This window comes from Diabrotica undecimpunctata, chromosome 3 (genome assembly GCF_040954645.1).
Source record: "Diabrotica undecimpunctata isolate CICGRU chromosome 3, icDiaUnde3, whole genome shotgun sequence".
NCBI lineage: Eukaryota > Metazoa > Arthropoda > Insecta > Coleoptera > Chrysomelidae > Diabrotica > Diabrotica undecimpunctata.
Genome location: NC_092805.1, coordinates 166,632,946 through 166,655,790, shown reverse-complemented (window position 1 = coordinate 166,655,790; position 22,845 = coordinate 166,632,946). Strand labels below are relative to the sequence as shown.

General features: G+C 35.5%; 1 protein-coding gene across 4 annotated transcripts in view; it reads right to left on the bottom strand.

The window, feature by feature from the left end:
* norpA (no receptor potential A) overlaps positions 1–22,845 on the bottom strand; it is a 133,434-nt gene that overhangs the window by 25,493 nt on the left and 85,096 nt on the right. Inside the window, exon 3 of one of the 4 annotated variants that reach the window (XM_072527475.1) lies at positions 19,639–19,718. The exons of the other annotated variants lie outside the window; for them this stretch is intronic. Within the exon in view, the coding sequence (XP_072383576.1) occupies positions 19,639–19,718 (80 nt within the window). The remainder of the gene's footprint in view (positions 1–19,638; positions 19,719–22,845) is intronic. 4 annotated transcript variants of the gene reach the window in all.

The following is a 22,845-nucleotide window of genomic DNA, read 5'->3' as shown; positions in this document are numbered from 1 at the left end:
ATTCTAGATTTAAGAGTTGTTAACACTAGACAGATTGTAAATACAGTGGAAATATCACCAACATAATCATTGACTCAAAAATCCTTTATGAATCGGTCAGTTTCAAGATGTTTCTCCATTCCGGCTTGTTCTTCCAGTTGGATATATTCATAAACCTCTTGTTTGTTCCACTTGTACTGGGTCTTTGAGTATGGATATATGAGTCTGGGTTTCCCATAAGATCCTGGGTCTAGGATCGGTGCAAAACTTAGTAAATAGAGCAAATCAATGCAGTAATCAACACGGAATCGAATAATATGGAAACGAAGGTGAAGAACACACGTTTAGATCATGGGTAAAAGAAGCATAGACCGAAAAAGGATTCCTTGGTTGAGAAATCTTCGAGAGTGGTATAATTGCAGCTCAGTAGACCTTTTCAGAACTGCTGCCAATCAGATACGAATAGCTATGACAATAACCAACATCCGTTTCACAGGAGAAGGAATCACAAGAAAAAGAAGAGCTTGAAACTAAAAACATTCCTTAAAGCAACTGGGCAAACACAACACATTCACTTTATTGTGGGTGATATGAGGAATCGTTCATAACACGATTAGTACTCTAAACTCTAAGAAAAAATATTACACGCATTAAAAACAATGAAGAGTGGGACAAGCCCTGGACCTGACATGCTTCCTATAGAAATCCTAAAAATTCTAGATGAGAAGCACATTGATGTTTTAGTGACACTCTTGAACCAAATTTATAGTTCAAATGTATTAACCAAAGAGTGGTTAACGTCGATTTTTATTTGTCTCCCCAAAAAGAAAAACGCAAGAGAATGCAGGGATTACCGCACCATTAGCTTGATGTCTCATGTGCTAAAGTTACTACTAAAAGGCATCCATAACCGAATATATCACAACTGGACATAGATGTTAATGATACACAATTTGGTTTTCGCAAAGGCCTAGGGACGCGTGAAGCTCTTTTTTCACTTAATATAGTGATACAAAGATGCCTGGAAGTCAATCAAAATATATACGCATATTTTATTAACTATAATAAAGCATTCCATAAAGTATGACATGAACAATTAATTAATGTCCCGAAATCAAAGAAGATTGACTACAAAGACCTCAGGATCATATCAAATTTATATTATCAACAGCGAACAAAAGTACGTGTTAACGAACAGCTGTCAGAAGCAATTGAAATTAGACGTGGAGTGCGAAAGGGATGCGTATTGTCGCCAATTCTTTTTAATGCGTGCTCCGAAGAGGTCCTGAAAAAAGCTCTTAAGGGTGAAACAGCTGGAATAAAGGTAAATGGAGTTCCCATTAACAACATTAGATATGCGGACGACACTGTGATCTTAGCCGAAAATATTGAAGATCTTCAGTGACCAGAATAGCAGAGTATGGAAAAGAGTACGGTCTAACAATGAACGTCAAGAAGACGAAATTTATGAGAATATCGAAAACTCAAAGAAATAACGAGAATCTTCTAATAAACGGAACCAACGTCGAACAAGTGGACAAATATGCATATCTGGGAACAATGACTAACTCCACAAATGATTACATTCAGGAGATCAAAATCGGAATAGAAAAGGCTAGAGCAAATTTCAACAAAATGAGAAGAGTGCTATTTACAAGGGATTTAAAATTGGAACTAAGAGTTAGGTTGGCGAGGTGCTATGTTTTTTCGACTTTGTTGGAAAAAACTGGAATCATTCGAGCTGTGGGTGAATAGAAGAATTCTGAAAATATCGTGGATAGAACACGTCACAAACAAAGAGGTTCTGAGAAGGATGAATAAAGAAATATAAATTTTAAATACAATTAAAACAAGAAAATTGGAATATTTTGGACATATTACATGTGGAGAGAAATACACCTTGCTCCAACTGATTTTGCAGGGAAAGATCCAAGAAAAGAGAAGCATAGGGAGGCGTAGAATGTCATGGCTGCGCAACCTGAGAAAGTTGTACGGATGTACATCAAATGAACTTTTCAGAACAACCGTCTCAAAAGTCCGAATAGCTATGATAATTGCCGACCTTGGTCGCGGAGATGGCACTTGAAGAAGAAGATATGGCAATTTAACATCGCAAGTAAAAACAGAAAAGATAAACCTACAGAGAGGGGTTAGACAAGCGGATTCTATCTCACCCAAGCTATTTACTTTAACTCTAGAAAATATGCTTCGAACTTTATAATAGGCAAATAAAGGAGTGAAATAGATGGCGAAAACCTGAACCAGAAAAGACAGAGAAGAACTGCAGGCAATGCTATTAGACCTAAAGGTAAAATCAAAAGAAATAGGATTAACAATAAATCTAGCAAAAACTAATTATCTAAAAAACAAATCTCTAGATATAACTGAGGATATAACTCTGGACAATGAAGATGTTCCTTTGCATGGGCAACATTTGGAAGATTATAAAAAGTATTTAAATCAAACTTACCAAATACTTTAAAGGCAAACACTTTCGATCAGTATGTATTGCCGGTTCTGAGATATGGAACTGAAACATGGGCGTTTAATAACAACACAGTCCAGAAACTTCAAGTGATTCAGAGAGTAAGCAACGAAGAATGCTCAACATTAAGCTCAGAGATCGCAAATCCAATAAAGAAATAAGAAGACGATCAAAAGTAACAGATATAATATAAAAGATTGTCATGTTAAAATGGAAGACAACCGTTGAATGAAGCGAATTGTTGAATGATGAACCAGAGCAAATAAGGGAATTAGAGGCAGACCTCAAACCAGATGGACTAATAGCATCAAGCGAACGGCTGGTCATGAATGGATGCAAAAAACAACGAACAGAAATGAATGGACAAGCCTAAGGAAGGCTTACATCCAACAACGGATAGAATTGCTGTTGATGATGAATCAGGCTCTTCTGTTCACTGTTCATAGCCTGTAGCGCCGTGAGTAGTACTAGTAACCACTATAATTTCTTTGGGCGTTTATAGTCGATATATTCTCTGTACATCAGTTATCTCATGATTGAAAAATCGACCAATTAAAGGTAACAAATTGTTTTATAAACTAGACAAATTAGTTATGTTTGCTTCTTCTTATAGTGCCCTATCCAATTAGTGGATGTTGGCGACAATTCTGGCATACTCCTCTCGGTCTTGTGTGGCTCTAAAGAATGCATGGGTATCGAGGTTTGTCCTATCCCTTATGTTTTTAGGCCATGAGTATTTCTTTCTTCCGATGCCCCGTTTTCTGTCTATCGTCCCTTCCATAATAAGCTTTAAGAACTGGTACTTGGAATTTCGAAATATATGACCCAGATAAGCTGTTTTTCTTCTTTTTATTATTGGCAGCAATTCTCGTTCTCTGCCCATTCGATTTAATACTTCGGCATTTGTTGTGTGATCTGTTTAGAGAATTTAAAGTAGTCTTCTAAATACCCACATTTCAAAGGCCTCCAATCGGTTCATCACATTGGCCTTTATGGTCCAGGTTTCTTCACCATATAGCAATACGGAGTAAATGTAACATTTTACAAAGCGATATCGAAGCGTTAAGTTAAAGCTGCTGTTGCTTAGCAAGATTCTCATATTAGTAAATGCTGTTCTGGCTTGCTCAATCCTGCTACGTATCTCTATGTCTGGATCTAGATCTTCAGTTATCCAACTACCGAGATATCTGAACTTGGGGACCTTTTGGATGTTTTTATTGTTTACTCTTATATTTAATTGTATATTTCGTGTTCTGCTAACCACCATTACCTTCGTCTTGTCTATATTAATCTTCAAGCCCAGTCGTTCTCCTTCAGTTATGTTTTAGTTAGTTTTAATGAATCATTACCGGTTCAAGCTGGCCTGTATAATAAATTAACAAAATATTACCGACTTAAAGTAGTTTTTAATTTTTTAAATACTAACAGGAACAGGATGACATATTTCCTCGAAGCGAGGAAATATAAGATGCAATTTTCTAAGTTAGACCAATTAAATAATTAAAAGGTCTTCCAATTATCTTCTGACACCACGCAATGCAATATTTACAACGAAATGAATGGAATAAATGTCGAAATTATGCGTGGTGTCAAAAAATTCAACATTGAAGTAAAAACTAGTAATTTATTTTTTCTAAAAATACTCGAAGAATGTGTTTGGCATTTTTAACACATAGAAATCGTTGTGTTTTACATTTTAAACATTTTTCGTTATAAATAATGAATATGTTTATAAGCAAGTTATCAATTCGAAGAAACGGTTTTCACAATAATTACCTCAAAGGGAATTTTTACTGGGGATTTTCTGTTTATATTCAAGGTTGGTGTCAAGAGGGATGAATTAACATAAATGAATGTAACATAATACTCGATCGGTGCACAATATCACATAAGTCACAATTTTCCAAATTTGCTTTCCTGTAAAGTAATCGGAGCTATGAACGACTCAATAAATAACCAAACCACAAAGTCAATCTAGCTCAACTACACATTTTAAACATTACGGTTCTAATACCAACAAAATTACATGACATGACTTATGTTGAAAGGGCAAAGGCATCAGCATATGACTTATAATGACAAAGTAAGGGATGTAAGGGATAGAGATAGAGATGATCTCGATCCTGATCATCTGGTACATCCTACAATATAACAAACAAGGCAAGTTAAGTCAAGTAAAATTTATTGATCACATGCGACATTGCTATCACATTGCTATGACATCACTCTAGCTCACAAATGTATTGATGTACACACCTCCGAAAGTTTGGCTGATGTAAATTCATTCGTATATCTATTGGCAATTTGTTAAAGAAACTTATGGCTGCATAATGTGTGCTACTTTCCAACAAAACAGAACGATGTTGTGGAAGCATAAAGTGATTGTCTCTGAATCTTGTTGAATAAACATGGTTAAACTGAAATTTATTAAATTCATAAATTTTGCTATGTAAATACATTATACACGAAAATATATACAGACCAGGAATTGTAAGAGTATTGTTTTGTCTAAAGATGCCTCTACCAGAATCTCTAAATTTCATTTTAAACATCATCCTAATAGATCTACTTAATCTGGATTTCAAATTAGAAATGTGGTTTGACCATTTACAATTACTATCTAGAAGTATCCCCAGCAACTTCGTGCAGTCTGTTCTATCTAATGCTGCTTCTATAGTGGCTTGATGGTTTAATAAATTATTTGACGTGAAAATCATAAACTTTGATTTCTCCTCATTCAAAACTAATTTGTTGGATAAGAAATAACTGTTGATGGTGGACAGTATCTGTGTAGTTTTATTTTGCAAATTTTGATCAGACGTTCCTGTGACTAGAATGTTGGTATCATCCGCATAACTGATGATGTTAACCCCAGTCAGTGAATTAGTTACCAAAGCTATATCATTAATAAATACTATAAAAAGTAGAGGACCAAATACACTACCCTGAGGGATACCATAATGGATATCCAATGTGTTTGATGCGCTTACAAGTTCATTAGATGTTATCTTTACTTTTTGTCTTCTATTCTCTAGGTAGGAAGTAAACCATTTTAGAACTACACCACGAATACCAATCCCCTCAAGTTTTATTAGCAACAAATTATGATCCAAAGTGTCAAAAGCCTTGGACAAATCGAGAAATAAACCACATGCCCTCTCTCGTCTGTCCAAAGCATCCAACACTAAGCTGACGAAATTTGCAAGAGCTGTAGTTGTAGCCTTAGAAGATGTAAAGCCATGTTGAAAATTATGCAAGACACTATGCTTTTTTAGGAATGGGTTCATTCTAGTATAAATCAGAGTTTCAATTATCTTTGAAAACACAAATAAGATACTTATGGGACGATAGTTGTTAAGGTCATCTTTATCACCACTTTTGAATAAAGGGATTACAATAGACAGTTTAAACATACTAGGAAATATTCCTTGTTGAAAAGAGGCATTACAAATATCCGTCAGTGGATCTGGGAGAGCATGAATGCATTGTTTTAATAACTTAAGCGAAATCTGATCAAAACCACAAATGTGTTTGGATTTAAAACTTTCGACTATACTAGTTATTTCCTGTGGGTTAGTTGGATATAAAAACATAGAACAACTATTACGGTTTTTTGATGCTGATGAAGGCTCTTACATCTGAGTGATTGTCGGTATAAGGAATTCCCCACTTACTGACCAATAGCTTCGGGTGGAAGAATCGGTAAGTAAAAGGGCATCTTCCTGTCCTAGAAACGGAAAATAATTTCTAACAAAAAATACTCTATTGATCATGAAACTTGATATATTTCCTCCAGGGAAACATATAAAATGATTATAAGGCGAAGATTGAGACTTCTCAAAGAAACGAAGCATACGGTAAGATGTAACAGTGCCTAATGTATGCAGCAAAGAAGATAAATGACCAAAAAACCTGAATATCGACTTTATAAATAAAAAACTACGATCAAATATTCTTAAAAACGAACAAAAAAACAAGCAATTAGACTTCGTAAGTCCTAGGTTTTCACCAACGTGATCGGAAGTAGAACCGGAAGTCGACATTTAAACTCTTCTTTAACTATGCGTCGATTGATACACGATTTCACTAATTTTGAGTAATTTTTTCCAAACTTCCGGTCATAACTTTTTAACCGAAAGCGATATAAAATCCAGAAGGCTATATTTGTTCTTCTTTTGCTAGGGTGCTTCGAATAATATATCGCTTGTAGTATTTCGGGGACTTTAAAATGGGACTTTACAATGGTTGCAACTTTGGAACAGGAAGTCCGAGGTCAAATTTCTGACACTTAATACCATCTTTGGATGGTATAAGCTCTCATTAGACACCTCATTTGTCATTATATCTGTTCTAATAACGGAGGAGTTGTATTCACATACAGACAGACATGGATAATTCAAGGTTTTTACCATTTTTTTAATGTTGTAAATTGGGTGAAAACAAAAGATACATATATTCTTATATGTATCTTTATGAGATACATATTTTTTAAATAAAGAAAACAATTAGAACTGCTTACATATATAACTTTGAATTATATATGCAGCGCCGGCAAAAAAATCTTTACATTGCCAGATAAATCATTAAATTTAAAGAAAAGTTGCATGTGTTCTGTCTGCGCTTGTTTAGCGTTTGAGGGCGAGGGGATAACGTACCTGTCGTTTACTGACCGCTTAGCGACCCTTAGCGTTAGTTTCTTTAGTTTGTTCTGCGCAATCTGTACTGTATATACAGTTGGCTTTGTGCGAGTAGTTAAGGTTAAACTTCTTTTCACTTGATGAGTGAAGTTTGAGATATTAAATTCTAAATTGAAGTAAAAATGTGGGTCGAAAGACACTTACAAATGAAGAGGAAGTTCGTGCTTTAACGTTACTTGGGAAATAGAAGTCTGTAATTACAGCAACACGTGGTATTGGTGTTTTAGAGAGACAATTTATCAACTGCAACGGTCGGCTGTGTCGTTTCCTTCAGGTACTGTTCCGGAAAGAAAATCGGATTCTGGAGCTCGCAAAAAAACATCATCCAGGACTGACACATTATCAGGAGTGCAGTAATGTTGAAACCTTCCATAAATTGCCACAGAACTCAAAAATAAATATCCTGATCTCATTCAAAACTTTTCAACAAGAACGATTCATAGACGGATTCAGAAAGATCTAGCATTGCTAAGTCGACGTGCTGCAAAGAAGCTCTTGATTACAAAAACAATGAAGAAAAAAGATTAGCTTTTTGTAAAAAGTATCAGTACTGGACATCTGAAGAGTGTAAAAAGATCATATTCAGTCAAACATCCCGAAAATATAATGGTATGGGGTGCGTTGAGTGGAAATAAAGGAAGGGCAGGGTTGTATTTCTTACATTAGAACGTTACAATGAGGGCAAGCAACTATGTGATTACTCTAGAACCAAATTTATTGAACTTTTGAAAATTCACGAATGTGACTTCTTTATGCACGTTGGTTCCCCTGCTCACAAGGCCAAGTCAGTGACAAAGTTCTTGAATGATCACAATATCAACATATTGGAATGACCGAGTAACTCGACCGACCTTAATTCCATTGAGAACGCCTGGAATATTATGAAAAATAAAGTTTAAGAGAGTCGACTGAGTTGACAAATCAGCTGAAAGAGAAGTTGAAGAGGTGCTCACGAGAATGCAGCTTGTCATAGACTACAAGGGTGATATGACAAAGTATTAATTTGTAAAATTAAAATAATTATCCTGATTTAAGCGTTTTATTAACTTTGTAAAGATTTTTTGTCGGCACTGTACATGGAAGAATGAAACAATGTACGAAAAGTATAAAATACGTTTATAATATAATTTCAAAATATAGAAATTTTGAAGGATTAGAATTATAAACTCATGCTAACGTTCAGAAAAAGTTCGCAACACAATTTTGATTTACTGACCTATTTTCTAAAGACGAAAGGTATTTTAGTCTAGTCTAGTAAAAAACGCAGAAAAACCTCGATGTCATAAATCATTCCACCACTCAACAAGAATAACCTCAAAGGTAAAATATAAAAAGGCGAAGTTTATAAATGATAAGATAAAATACTATATCTTATATCTCATTTCTTAACGTCGAACGCACGGTAGTCTCATTATAAAAGAAGGTTTTTCTCTTACAGTGTGATCATATAATTTTTATAATAAATACTAAAATTATAATTCAAAAGCAGCGGGTTCTTTAGCCTGTTCTGAGGATATTTAAAATAATTTTCTCATCTCAATTGAGATTTTCTCAAAAAAATCTACAAACAACTCTCGAGCTTGAGCCACCAAATAACTTAAGAAAACACTAACAAAAGGCGCAAGTCACAAAAAATACTAATAAAACCCAAAAAACGGGCAAGAGGGACCCACACCCTCGAGTGCTGAGTCGCCGAACTAGGCCTTAGCTAATAACGGGAACTCGGCGCTTGAAAAAGCAATACAGTTCGATGTATTGGGGCTTGTACCCGGGGCTTCCACATGACAAGCATTCTGCTGATTTGAAGCCTCTATAGCGCATCAGCGTGCTATCGGACGTGTAGGATGGTCTGGAGCATTGGCACGGGGTGGAGTTGTTCCTGATTTACACAAGCTAATCGCCCTCACCCCAATGAATTTTAGCACCCGAATGTCATTTAATATTTAAAATCAAATCATCTTTCCGATTTTCTAGGTTTCTTGTTGTCAATCCGTGCTTCGTAAGTTCATGAAAACATTTCATTTGAAAAGCTTTACATGTATAGTTACATAGCCTTTCGTTTGTGTCTATGTTAAGTCCCACTTTGTCACACAATAGCACGCATTACAAACTACAGGTATAGGTAGAAAGGGCAGGACAAACATGACTGTAGACGAATTATTCCACGTTGCAAAAGACAGAGAAGCTTTTAAAAATGTGGTCGCCAACCTCCGTTAATGGGGACGGCATAAGAAGAAGAACAAGACAAACTACAGCAAAATACTCTTACACATAATATTATAACCTTTTTTACTACTAGAAACTCTAGAATAATGAGCAGGTTTTTGAACCGAGACGGAGATTAGGTCGCAAATATTAAATGCGGCACATTTCTACGGTTCTTTGAGCCTTGTTTTCTTTTAGTGGGTAGAATGCTAACGTGGCCCATCAACCCTCCTCTTTTATCCGGGCTTGGGACCGGCTGTGGGCATGAACGCGGCTTCTGAGCTACTAAATCCACCCCGTCTTCACACGCATAACCGCCAGGCAGAGAACAAAAGAAACAACAATACCCCATGGTTCAGAAAAGAAATGTAAAGAGAAACGAGAAGGCTACACGAAGTACAAAACATCAAATACTCCAGAATCCCGAGAGACCTATAGAGGAATACAAAATGAAACAAAGCAGTTAGTAAGAAGAACAAAAAATGAACACTGGGAACAGTTTACAAAAATGATGGAAAGCGACTTCTACACAAAAACAAATAAGGAGATTCATAAGAAACCAACGGAAAGAAATAGCAGAATTGAAGGAATACAATAACATACCAGCAAACGAATGGGAAAGATACTTGACAGAACTGTTTAAAGAAAAGGAAAATAATAATCAACACAATAACGCACTTGAATTAAAATACGATATAGAAATCAGTTTTCAGGAAGTAGAGATAGCCATAAATTCACTCAAAAATAGAACGTCACCAGGACCAGAAAGAATTACCAACGAGCTTCTAAAACACGGAGGAAAAAGTATAACCCTAGAGATGACAAAACTTATAGAAAAACTAATATTGCACTGTAAGATATCTGTAAGATACCAGACGCATGGAGAAACAACATAATGATACCATTGTTCAAGAAAGGAGAAAGCTTACCACAAAAGTCCTAACCAACAAAATCAATAAACTAACAACTTTATCAGATGAACAACAAGGATTCAGATCCAGAAGATTCTGTGTAGACGCCGTATTTGTACTAAGACAAATCACACAAAAGGCCATCGAGTACAATAAACCAGCATATCTATGTTTTATAGACCTGACAAAGGCTTTCGATCGCATCCAAGTCGAAGACGTCTTACACCTACTGTATAAAAGAAACATCCCAATCAATATTATATAAACCATCCAAAATATCTACTTCCATAATCGACTACAGACAAAGATAAATGGAAAACTAACACAGTGTATACCAGTACAAAGCGGAGTCAGACAGGGTGACTGGTTAAGCCTACTTTTCTTTAATATAATAATGGACGAAATAATACAAGCAGTACGTAAAGGTCATGGTTACAGAATGGGGAACAAAGAAATCCAAATATTATGTTATGTAGACGACGCCGCATTAATCGCTAAGATAGAAGGCGAGCTCCAAAGATTAACACACATCTTCAATACAACAGCTAAATACCCATACTTATTTCTAAGATGAAAATACTTCGACGAATATCAGGGAAACGTCTGTAGGATAGGGAGAGAAGCGAAAACATAAGAAGAGCACGCAATATAGAAGACATAAATGGATGGGTGACAAAACGGAAACAGGAGTGGAACGAACACATTAGTAGAATGGCAGAGGATAAGAAGTATTGGCATAACAAGAAAAAGATGGTGCGATAATTTAAACAAATTAGGAGGCTAATATTGAACAAGAAACAGGCTTTAAAGCCTAAATACAAGAAGGGAGAAGAAGAAGAAGACATTTCATTTCTACAAAAATTCAGTGAATTTAACACTGCAACGTATCTGTGCCTCATTGGGTCTATCTAGTAAAGCTTTCGACTTAGTGCAAGATGTGACAGATCCTGGTCAGATACTGATACAAATTCTGTATAATGACAAATATGCCAGAGGGTAAATTTGTGTGTGAGGTTTTCTCCTTTTCTCTCCTTCGGTGTCATATGTGGTTATCCCCCTAATATATATGGTAGTCCCGCTAACGTTGGCAATTACGTTGACGAGTTGTTCACGGTCTTCAGTTAATTGGAAAAGTTGTTCGGCACTGCGTATTTCTATCCAATCGCGAATGTTCTTGAGCCATGACATCTGCTTCCTTCTAATTTCTCTGCGGCCCTCGATTTTCCTTTTCATGATAAGCTGAAGGTTTCTGTATAGGTCTCCTCTCCGTTCGGCTCGCGGAGATAAGAATACGGCCGAGGTCAGAAGGCCCTGCCTGTCGTAAGAGGCGACTAATGGGTAGGAATTGAGAGGTGGAGAGCCGTCGCTTGAGGTGTCGGGTATCGAGGCGCTTAAGCGTCACGGTCACCGGCCTACACTCCTAGTATCCGAGACGAGACTCTCGTCGGACCACTCTACTCTCATTCCAAGAGAACCAGGTGAGGTTGAACGAGCTGGGCCCGTACACACCTCTTTTGGCCTTACACCACCAATAGGGGCGTCGGTGTCTCGGCACGTACCCGCCTGGAGATTTAAGAGTGGTAGAGGAGAGATCCTCGGCGGCAACCTGTCTACGTGCGAGGTGGAAATTCCTCTGCCTGCGTCACCTGTCCGCCCGTGGGAGGAGATAATGGATGGGTGAGGTAATCGAAACACAGGTACTACGGGGGAGGTGGAGCCCCGCGATGCCTATGAAACTAGCCACCTTCATTTTGGTGTCGGACTCGTAGGGTCAGTGGAGGCGCTAACGGTCGTATGCCGAAAGGCCAGGTAGACCAGGGTCCTGCCAGTTTTTATAATTGGAAGGCACAAAGCATAGCTATGTATAGGTCTCCTCTAAGATCATACCTTAGGTATGAAATCTATCTTGTCTTATATTAAGAATTAGCGGATGTATTTGATTTTCTGTTAATACTCCCAGAATATCTTGTCAAAAAATGTTTTATAATATAAGATGAGCAGAAAAATCCTTTAAATCGATGAAAACTACGTTTAATACTTCGAATTGTTTTACCTAAGACCAGTATACAATTTTACAAAGTTAAACAGCAGAAAATTTAGAAAACGAACGTGACCGTACTGGAATAAACTAAGTTTTTCATTCTAAGCACGATCGAGAAATATATGCGAAACTTCAAAACTTTGTTAATTAGAGCTTCAATTAAAATAAGACCGCCACGGCAGTAATAGTAGCTATTCTCTTCGGAACTTGTTTTGTTTAGAACTCGCAAGAAAATTTAATATTTTATAATTTTAGAAGCATTGTGTAAGGAGTAAAGTTATATCGAAGAAATATAAATAAAACAGAGAAGTTAGAATGTGGCAAAAATATCAACATGAAAGTTTAGCTTTGGGATTTTCGAAAATGTACTAAGTATAGCATTTATTTTCCTTTTCGTGAATACACGAAGAAATAGATGCACTTATCAAAGAAGAGTAGAAAGAGTTGTACACTCAGATGCAAAAAAACGCAACGGAGAAAATTTTGGTCAAATTCAAAGTATTTGAGTTTTTTCATTTTTACAACTATTTTGATGATTTTTTTAGCACACTGTGTAAAAATTTATAAATTTTAATTTAGTATAGTGGGTTTTTTAATAAAATGTTGTATTTAACTTATTATACGGACGGGATTCATCGAAAGGTGTTTTTTTTATTCTAACTTTGAAACATCCTGTGGAATAATTCCGTTAGCTGATTTTCGCAAAAACCTTGTTTTTCAGTTGCAACCATGTCTTCCAAGTATTATGTTTTTTGTTTCATGTGAAAATATGGATTGGTTCATTTTTAGGAGCGAAATGACTTTGCCACCCACAATTTACGACTTTTCCTATTATTACCATTATCGATGGATTAGACCGTTACTTGATGGAAATTCATTTTATGTAACAATAAAACACTGAAAACTTTGTTTTCAAAAATTTCTTTTCAGAGTGCCTTTCTCAAGTGAGAAGAAGGTAAGTTCTCAAGTAAGAAAGAAGTACAGTCTGAATTTCTTAAACTTCTTGATGATGAATCTTTAAGAATACTATGTAAAATCTTCAATAATATCTATGACACAGACAATATTCCAAAAGATTGGCTAGTTTCAAAATTTATTACGTTACCAAAGAAACAGGGAGCGAAAAAGTGCGGAGAATATATTCTAATAAGTCTAATGAGCCATACACTAAAACTTTTCTTAAAGTTATACATCGCAGAATATACAAGCTATGCGAAGAGAGAATACAAGACACACAGTTTGGATTCATGAAAGGCGTAGGTACGAGAGATGCACTGTTTAGTCTACAGGTATTATTCCAAAGATGCAGGGATATGACTTGCAATATCTACACCCAGATTCTGCGGGACGTTAGACAAAGATGTATACTTTCACCTATATTATTCAACATATATTCAGAGGAAATATTTAGTGAAGCCTTAGAAAACTGTAAACATGGAATCCTTCTAAATGGAGAACGCCTAAACAACATCCGCTATGCAGATGACACCGTTATTTTTGCAGGCAGTTTAAACAGTTTACACAACTAACAAACAAAGTAAATGAAATAAGTGAAAGATTTGGACTACAAGTAAACATATCAGAAACTAAATTTATGGTCATCAGCAAAAATAAAATTAGAGACGTCCAACTGCTTATCAAGAGTACACTAGTGGACCGAGTAAAACAGTCTACCTATCTTGGAACAATAGGAAACGAACAATGGGATCACTCACAAGAAGTAAAATGTAGAATTGAGAAGGCTAGGAGTGTATTCAACAACATGGCCACACTCTTTAAAAGCCACAACCTTAATCTGGAGATAAAAGTAAGGCTCCTACAATGTTATATCTTCTCGATATTATACTATGGAGTTTAATCCAGGACACTCACTGAAGCGAAGGAGAAAAAACTTGAAGCCTTCGAGATGTGGCTATACATAAGAATTCTAAGGATATCATGGACGGACAAGATAACCAACGGGACTGTACCTACTACGAAGAACGGAAAAAGAAATAAAAGTGATGTATACCATTAAAAGGAGAAAGTTAAAATATCTCGGGTATATAATGAGAAACGGCACTAAATACAGATTACTGAAAATAATCCTTCAAGGCAAAGTATTTGGAAAGCGAGGAATTGGGAGAAGAAGAATATCATGGTTAAAAAACCTGAGAAAATGGTTCTCCACAACAACTAATCTATTTAAAGCATCAGTTAATAAAATAATTATGGCCAGAATGAAGTGTGGACCTATAGAAGAATTATGAGGGTTTCCTGGGTAGATAGAGTTACGAATAATGAAGTACTGAGAAGAATAGGTAAAGAGAAGGAAGTTGAACTTTAAAAAAAAGCTACAGTATCTCGGACATGTGATGCGGGGCGAGAAGTATGGCATCCTGCGACTCATAATACAAGGAAAGATATATGGCAGAAGAAGCATCGGAAGAATACGAATTTCATGGCTCAAGAACCTGAGAGAATGGTTTGAATGCAGCTCAAAACAACTTTTTAGAGCTACTGCCTCAAAAAATTAAAATAGCTATGATGATTGCCAACCTCCGTAGCGGAGATGGTACCTGAAGAAGAAGAATGAAGTGCCAAAAAGAAGAAGATTGAGGTGCCATTGTGTATCATTCATTTATGGTTTTTCAGCCAGAAAATTCTTCCTATAATTCTTTTACTCACAACATTTCCATATATAATGAATCTAAGCATATCGTATTTGTCCCTTCTAATGATATGACCCAAATACTTCAGCTAGTTCTTTTCCAATAGTCTCAAAACCCTTTCAATGCATTGGATTTTTTAGGAAACCACACTTCAAAAGTTTTTAGTTCTTTCAAATGGTTCACCTTTATTGCTCAGCTTTCGACAACATAGCATAGCTCTCTCTCTCTCTCTCTTTAATCCTGACCCCCGGAGGAAGTGCAGTTGTCATTATGATAACATCTTCAAAGATATCTGTCTCTAGTCATTTCTTTTAACTCATGTATAGATTTTTTTCATATTCCTGTAATTTGGTCGCCCCATCCTGTTGGGGATCTTCCTCGTGATTCTTCTCAGAGTATTTTAATTATTGGAGATGGACTTTGCTGGAAAGCCGTTTGCTGACCAATAGCCCATTTAACACTGAATTATACGTCCTGTGGTCGTTCCACGGAATTCGAAACAGTCTTCTCCGGCAGAACATTTCAGTGACGTCTATCTTTCTTCTTTTCGCTTATCGTAGGGTCCAAGATTTACATCCGTATGTCAGTATTGAAAATATTAAGCAGTTGATCAACCTCATTATTAAAGTTCCTGAAATTTGAGACTACTTCCAAATTTTGGTCAAACCTTACCTACAGCGACTTTTGCTAGCTCTTATCTACGTTTCATTTCTTCCTGTAGTGACCCTATCTTTGTGATCAATGATTGCGCAGATATAAATACGAGCTCACAACCTTAAACCGGTCAATTGTGGTTATGGATTGTTATGTATTGTATCCACTATCATGATCTTTGTCTTTGATATGTTTAACTGCAGACCAAATATTTGACTTTCGTTTTCAACCGGTCCTATGAGATCAATTAACTTTCTTGACTATTTGTAAGAAGGGCTGTCATCTGCAAAACGTAGGTTGTTTATTTTTCGGCCATTTATTGAGATGTTTCCCATCCTTTAAGCTCTCTTAAAATGTTTCCCATATACACGGTGGGCCAAATTTATTTGGAACCTATTTTGACCTTAAAAGCCAGTCTTAAAAACTGATCGTCAGTCTTATTTCATTCTCGAGTATGTTAGGTTCTTCTTCGATTTCTTAAGGAGTTTGGTGAACAAGTTCCTGGTATTGATCATCTTTATATAGATCCCGGGAATATAATCTCGATGTTTCTGCTATATCTTCTCTGGATTCCTGTGTGGTCTTCAACGGCACAAGTTCTGGCTTAAAAGTCTCTTTTGTTTTTCTAAAATACGATAAATAACAAAAGACTTTAAAGCCATAACTAGGGCCGCTTAAGACCACACAGGTGCCTGTGCCCAGAAAAATCACAGTTAGCTAAAAGTCTAGTTATTTAACGCCTACCCTTGTTTCTCTATTCTGGTCATTGGTTTCATCTATGCAGGAACCCAAATATTTATACTTGTTAACTCTGTATTACTGATAAGTACTGTAACTTCAATTTATAAACGGTCAAAACGATTTTGGACTTTTTCTACGTTTTCTGGAGCTTTCGTACTTGGGTAACAAGTGTTTCGGAAGGCAAAATCAGAATAACAGATTTTCCATTGTGTTCTTCTTTTTGAAGAGTCATGTTCTCCTAAAACATTCACAAGAAATTACATGATACTAATTTTCCTATTGCTGCTCAAAATAAAGCACTACCATACATTTTGTCATTTTAACATTTAGTTTTAAGTCAAATGCGGCGCTTCTGCCAAATTGTCAACCATACCTAATAATTTGCATATATTCTAGACTGGTGATCGACAAAACGTGTCTATGTCTTCCAAGATATTACTAAAAATAAATTGTGAATACGCATTGAACAGTAAGGGCGACAGTACACAACCCTGTTGTACTCCGGTTAAGATACGTATCTCTTCCGATGTAATTCCATAAATTTCAACTGAAGAGACCTGGTTCAAATACAAGTTGGCAATTATTCTACCTCTTCCAACTAGGCCGATTTTCTTGAGTATTTCCGTCAGATTGTCAAGTCTACTGTATCAAAAGCTTTTTCATAATCAACGAAACAGATATAAACAACAACATTAACATCAAAACATCGTTGAAATGTTTCAAAATCATTTCTGAAGCCAGAGTGTGTGGCTTCTATTTTCTCCTCACACTTTTATATGCTAAGATTTTAACCAATTATTTGGTATTCTCCCCGATCTATATTAAATAGATCTACTAGTACAGAAAGGATTCGCTCTTCTGCAAGTACTTTTAAAACTTCACTGTGAATATCATCTGGACCAAGAATTTTTCAGTTTTTGGCTGTAAATACTTTTTCGATCTAATCTCTCGTAATGTCTAAACGATCGATTGTTTTTAAAATTGCAAAAGTAGCGTCACTCATACCACTGTAATTTGTAACTAATATAGTCCTTTTCCATCATATTGATAGCACATTATGTATGCAAATCCTCAACAGGTCAAAAAACCATAGGCGTCACCCTATACTTGTTTTGAAATAAATAAAAAAAATTAATATTTTAAGATGCCGTCAACAATTCATTATCTTTTAAAAAATCTTCTGTAAAATAAGTGTCCACTAATCTCACTATACCTTTTTTGTGCATAAAAAACGTCGGTATATATGCCACACGATTATTGTTAATTATACACGGGTGATTAACGAGAGAATTCAATGTTGCACGAAATAAATTAATGTAAACAGTAATTTTTAATAAGTAGTTTTTATGACACATTACAGCTTATGCCAATAATATAAATTAGAAATTGTTTGCATCTTCCATTTAGTTTGTAGATGTACATTGTTCATGTCTTACCTACCTACGTTTTTGGTGTCGATATTTTGTTATTTGCATTTAAAAATGACGTCGACAACAGGTTTTATCCAGGTTAAGTGTAGTTTTAAAGGTGCCTTCAGTCTAAGAGAGAAAAATATAATATTAAATGTACACGATGCACTTGTACATCAACGCCCTTTAAGTAATGTTCGTGAAATCGTTAACATATGTTCAAATATGACAGGGGTTGGAGAAGCAACAATTTATAGATTCCTAAAAGAAAGAAAAGGAGGAACTGTTTCATCTCCCAAGAAGAGTGGAGGGAGTAAACCCTTGGAAATTGAAGAAATACATAAAAACATGATAAGACGCAGCGTCCACTCATTTTTTTTTAACAAAGAATTTCCAACATTGGGCAAAATCCAAACATTAATTAGAGAAAACGAAGAGTTACCAATCATAAGCAACAAGAAATTATGGGTTATACTGTACCATATCTATGGGTTGATACAAATGTGAAAAGTTCCCGTCAGGCATTCATCGAAGGTGTATCTACTGGAATAAACAATATTCCCGTTGGAAAAGGACGCAGACTCATAATAACCCATATTGGAAACGAATATGGTTTTGTCACTGGTGGATTATTAAGTTTTGCCTCAAAATCAACCAAAGATTACCACGAGGAAATGACTGCTGACGTTTTTGAAGAATATTTTGAGCAAATGTTGGATTTAATTCCAAAAAATTCTGTCATAGTCATGGATAATGCTAGTTACCAGTCAAGACTAGCAAAAAAATTGCCAACAACTTTATGGAAAAAAGGAGAGATAATCGAATGGTTGGATAAACACGCAATTAAGCAAAAATATATAATTGATGAAATGGCATTAAACCGTGATGTAATTATTTTACGTTTACCCCCATACCACTGTGATCTGAATCCGATAGAAAATATATGGTCTCAAGTAAAGGGTGAAGTCGGACGCAACAACAAAACTTTTAAATTAGAAGACTTACACATTCCTTATCAAAAGTAACTCCAGAAAATTGGAAAAATGCTGTTATGCTCACAAGGAAGAAAATAAAATGCGGAATTTGGATAATATGACTGATGCAATGCAGGAACCGGTAATAATTAACATTGGAGTTGAAGATTCCTTAGATTCTGAAGAAAGCAGTGAATCTGAAATGGAATTTGGTTAAAATAATATTCATTTTTTTACAAATCGGCCCCTGTTACGGCCACAACTTATTTTATATATAACCAATAAAATAAACATCTTACATTTCTTGCAAATTCATTAGTACCTGTTAATCTCCATCACTCCGCCACTGGCAACTTTATTTAGGGATTAGTAACCCTCAAAACTATTGTATTCTATTCTGCTTCAACCTTTATACCTGGTGGTCATACTCAATTTAAAATTGTTTTCCTATATACTTCTGTAAACTTGTTGACAAATATCTATTTTTCATTGAGTCACCCGTATCAACAGTTTAGGGATTTGCATACATAATGTGCTATCAATATGATGGAAATGGACTATAACTAACTTAAATTTTGACAGTTGATAAATGGTACTTTTTAAATCATATGGATTTGAATAGTGCCATCTAGAGAGATTGTTTATAGCACACATTAATTTCTAAATTTTATGGGAAGTACATGGAAAAATGTTATTATAACAACGATTCTTCTTGAAATTACGGTAAACAAATGATGAATCTGAAATATAATGCAACACCAACCATTTTAATATAAACCTTTATGTATGTTATAAAACAATTAATTATCAATTACACATTTTACCTTTAATAAAATACTAGTTTTTACTTGTTAAACTTAAATCTAATCTAAGTGAACAAATAGGACTCACTGTTTCATTAAAGCTGTTCTTGGGCAGACATTCACAATTTTATTATTATGAGTGATACTTCTTAAGCCCTGTTGCCATGCCTATCATTTGCAAGAAGCCATGCAAGAAACAAAATGCCAAATTTCATTCACATACACTTTCGCTGTGATCTTAATGTATGGTTATTATCTCAGCAATTAAGCAAGCAAATATACTTTTTAAGTATCTCGACTGAGACTATTTTCATCTCTAAATATGAAATAAATATTTCCTATTGAACATTTAATTTTCTTTGACCATTGGCTTTAGGATCGTATTGTTGTTTACTTAAACGAATTAAAAGTTTTTAAAATAGTTCAGTAGTATTATCTGAAGTACTACATACACTTTAGGCCACAATATCTAACGCACTCAACATATCCAGTGTAGAAAACTAAGAGCCGGGGATATTTAAATATTCAGAAGGAACTTTTACGATTGAAAGATTCCAATGAAACTGAAAAGTAAATTCTATAATCCATCCGTAAACTTATATCTAGGAGCTCTTCCATGACGAAAGACCCACGAGTGAAGTTTATACAGACGACCAGCTGACTGGCCCTTCAATCACCAAAGAGGAGATAGAAAAGGCAATATTAAATTCAAAAAACAATAAGGCACCTGGACCAGATGAAATCCCGTCAGAAATACTCAAATTACTGGATGAAAGGGGAATTTCAGCACTACACAAAATATTTAACTTAATTTATGAAACTGGCTGCTATCCTCAACAGTGGTTACGCTCTACCTTTATTCCCCTGCCCAAGAAAGTCAATGCAAAAAGATGTGAGGATCACAGACTCATTAGCCTGATGAGTCACACTTTAAAGATATTCTTAAAAATACATCAAAGATTATACAAAAAATGTGAATGGGACATCAGTGACTCCCAGTTCGGGTTTAGGCAAGGTTTAGGAACACGAGAAGCAATAGTAGCAACACAGGTGCTGGTCCAAAATTGTTACGATCAGAAGAAGGATGTGTGCTTTTTAGATTACCAAAAAGCGTTTGATCGTGTCCAACACTACAAGTTAATGCAGATCCTCAAGAAAGTTGATATCGACCAAAAAGACATAAGATGCATTGAAAATTTGTACTGGCATCAAACGGCACAGTTAAAAATAGACAATTCTATATCCAAACCCATACATATAAGAAGGGGCGTTCGACAGGGATGTGTGCTTTCCCCTCTTTTATTTAACATTTATTCGGAAGCCATATTTCAAGAGTCTTTGGAGGATGCAAAGATGGGAATCAAAGTGGAGTATTGATCAACAACATACGATATGCTGATGATGGTGTCTTAATTTGTGACAACATAGTCGATCTTCAACAACTTGTCACTATAATCGGAGAATACAGTAAGCGAATGGGATTAGAGATTAATACCAAAAAAACCAAATTTATGATCATCTCCAGAAACTTGAAACAGGATGCACTTGAAAACTCCACCATAACACTGAATACTAAGTCCATTGAACGAGTGAGTAAATTTAAATACCTGGGATCGTGTTTTTTTGAAGACTGGGCATCGGACAAGGAAGTAAAATGTCGCATTGAGCAAGCTCGACAAGCTTTCGTAAATTTAAGAAGGTACTGACTTGTTCAGAGTACGATCTTCTACTGAGACTAAGGTTTACTAAGTGCTACGTGTGGTAAGTGCTGCTATATGGCGTAGAGGGCTGGACACTCAAAACGAGGGATATAAACAGATTAGAAGCTTTCGAAATGTGGCTCTATCGCCGTATCCTAAAAATACCATGGATAGCGAAAATCACAAATATAGATGTCCTTAAAAGAATAAACCAAGAACGCCAACTTTTCGAAACCATCAAGAAAAGGAAAACGGCGTATCTAGGTCACATCATGAGAAATGAAAAATACCAGTTCCTCCAACTTATAATCAAGGGTAAAATTGAAGGCAAGAAAGGAATGGGACGCAAGAAAATGTCCTGGCTCCGAAACATAAGGCAATGGACAGGGATTAACGACATACAATATCTGATACATATTGCAAGAAATAGAGAATTAATGGAAAATGTGATCGCTAACATCCATTAGTGGATTTGCATCTGAAGAAGAAGAAGATCCGTAAGATCAGTTATACGCACAATACAGCGTTATGAAGTGTACGCACAATACAGATTAAATACTATACAAGAGTGGTTAGGTCTTCACTTGTTGCTCTGTCTAAGAAACGTAATTCAAAAAAGTGCAAGAAATATAGAATCATTAAGAAAACTTGTAACGCTAGCCGCCGGCTTGCCATCTCTCCGCATAACTTCACTCCCACCGATAAGACACCACTACCATCAATGCGCGCTGGAGATGGAACACCGGCAACGTCTACTGCAACAGAGAACCGAGTTCAAGCTGGAGTACTGATCTGATAATTCACAAAAGAATCTATCGAAAATGCCAAGAGCTGTTATCGATTATAAATTCCCAATTGTGCTTGTTTTTGTCCCTTGATTATGTTGAGTACTAAGTTACTTTAGCCAAAAGTCTATTGATTTCCTTCCACTTTTTAACGATTTACTTGGAACTTTTTAATTGGAATTTCAAAACCATACGACCAATATGCGGAACACAATTTATTATATAATTATTTCGAAAGATCAAATTAGCATTCGATACTTATTGTGGGTCATCGATTAAAATTGCAAGAATAGCAGGCAAAAGCTACTTGAACTCACTACTGAAATAATAACCATTATGAAAAACAGTTGTTAAAAAATAAAAAGACAACATGCTGTTTGGTCGTTAAAAAATGCATAAAAGTTCGTGTTTCCTCGCTGAAATTATACTAAAAAATGTTTGCTTTCCTATAGTTATTTATATTCAACTTAGGTGACACTGAAAATTAATTAAAAGTTTTGCCGGCATTGCATATTATAATTTATTTTTCAACTACGCATGACCTCTGCGAAAAGTTTTAGCTCAATTCCAACACACGAGGGAATGTTTTCCAGGTTTTTGTAAATTAATTCTTTTGTCGTTTGGGGATTACGGATAATTATTTGAGAAGCGTTCAGACGAATTTACTGTATTTAAAATTTATTAAAATAATAGATTAATAACTGGTATGTATACGTAAGGACAAACATATGGACACATAGAAAATTAACACAAGGATCAGCAAATGATCCGGTAGTGATAGGGTACGAAGCAGCACAATAAACAAGCAAA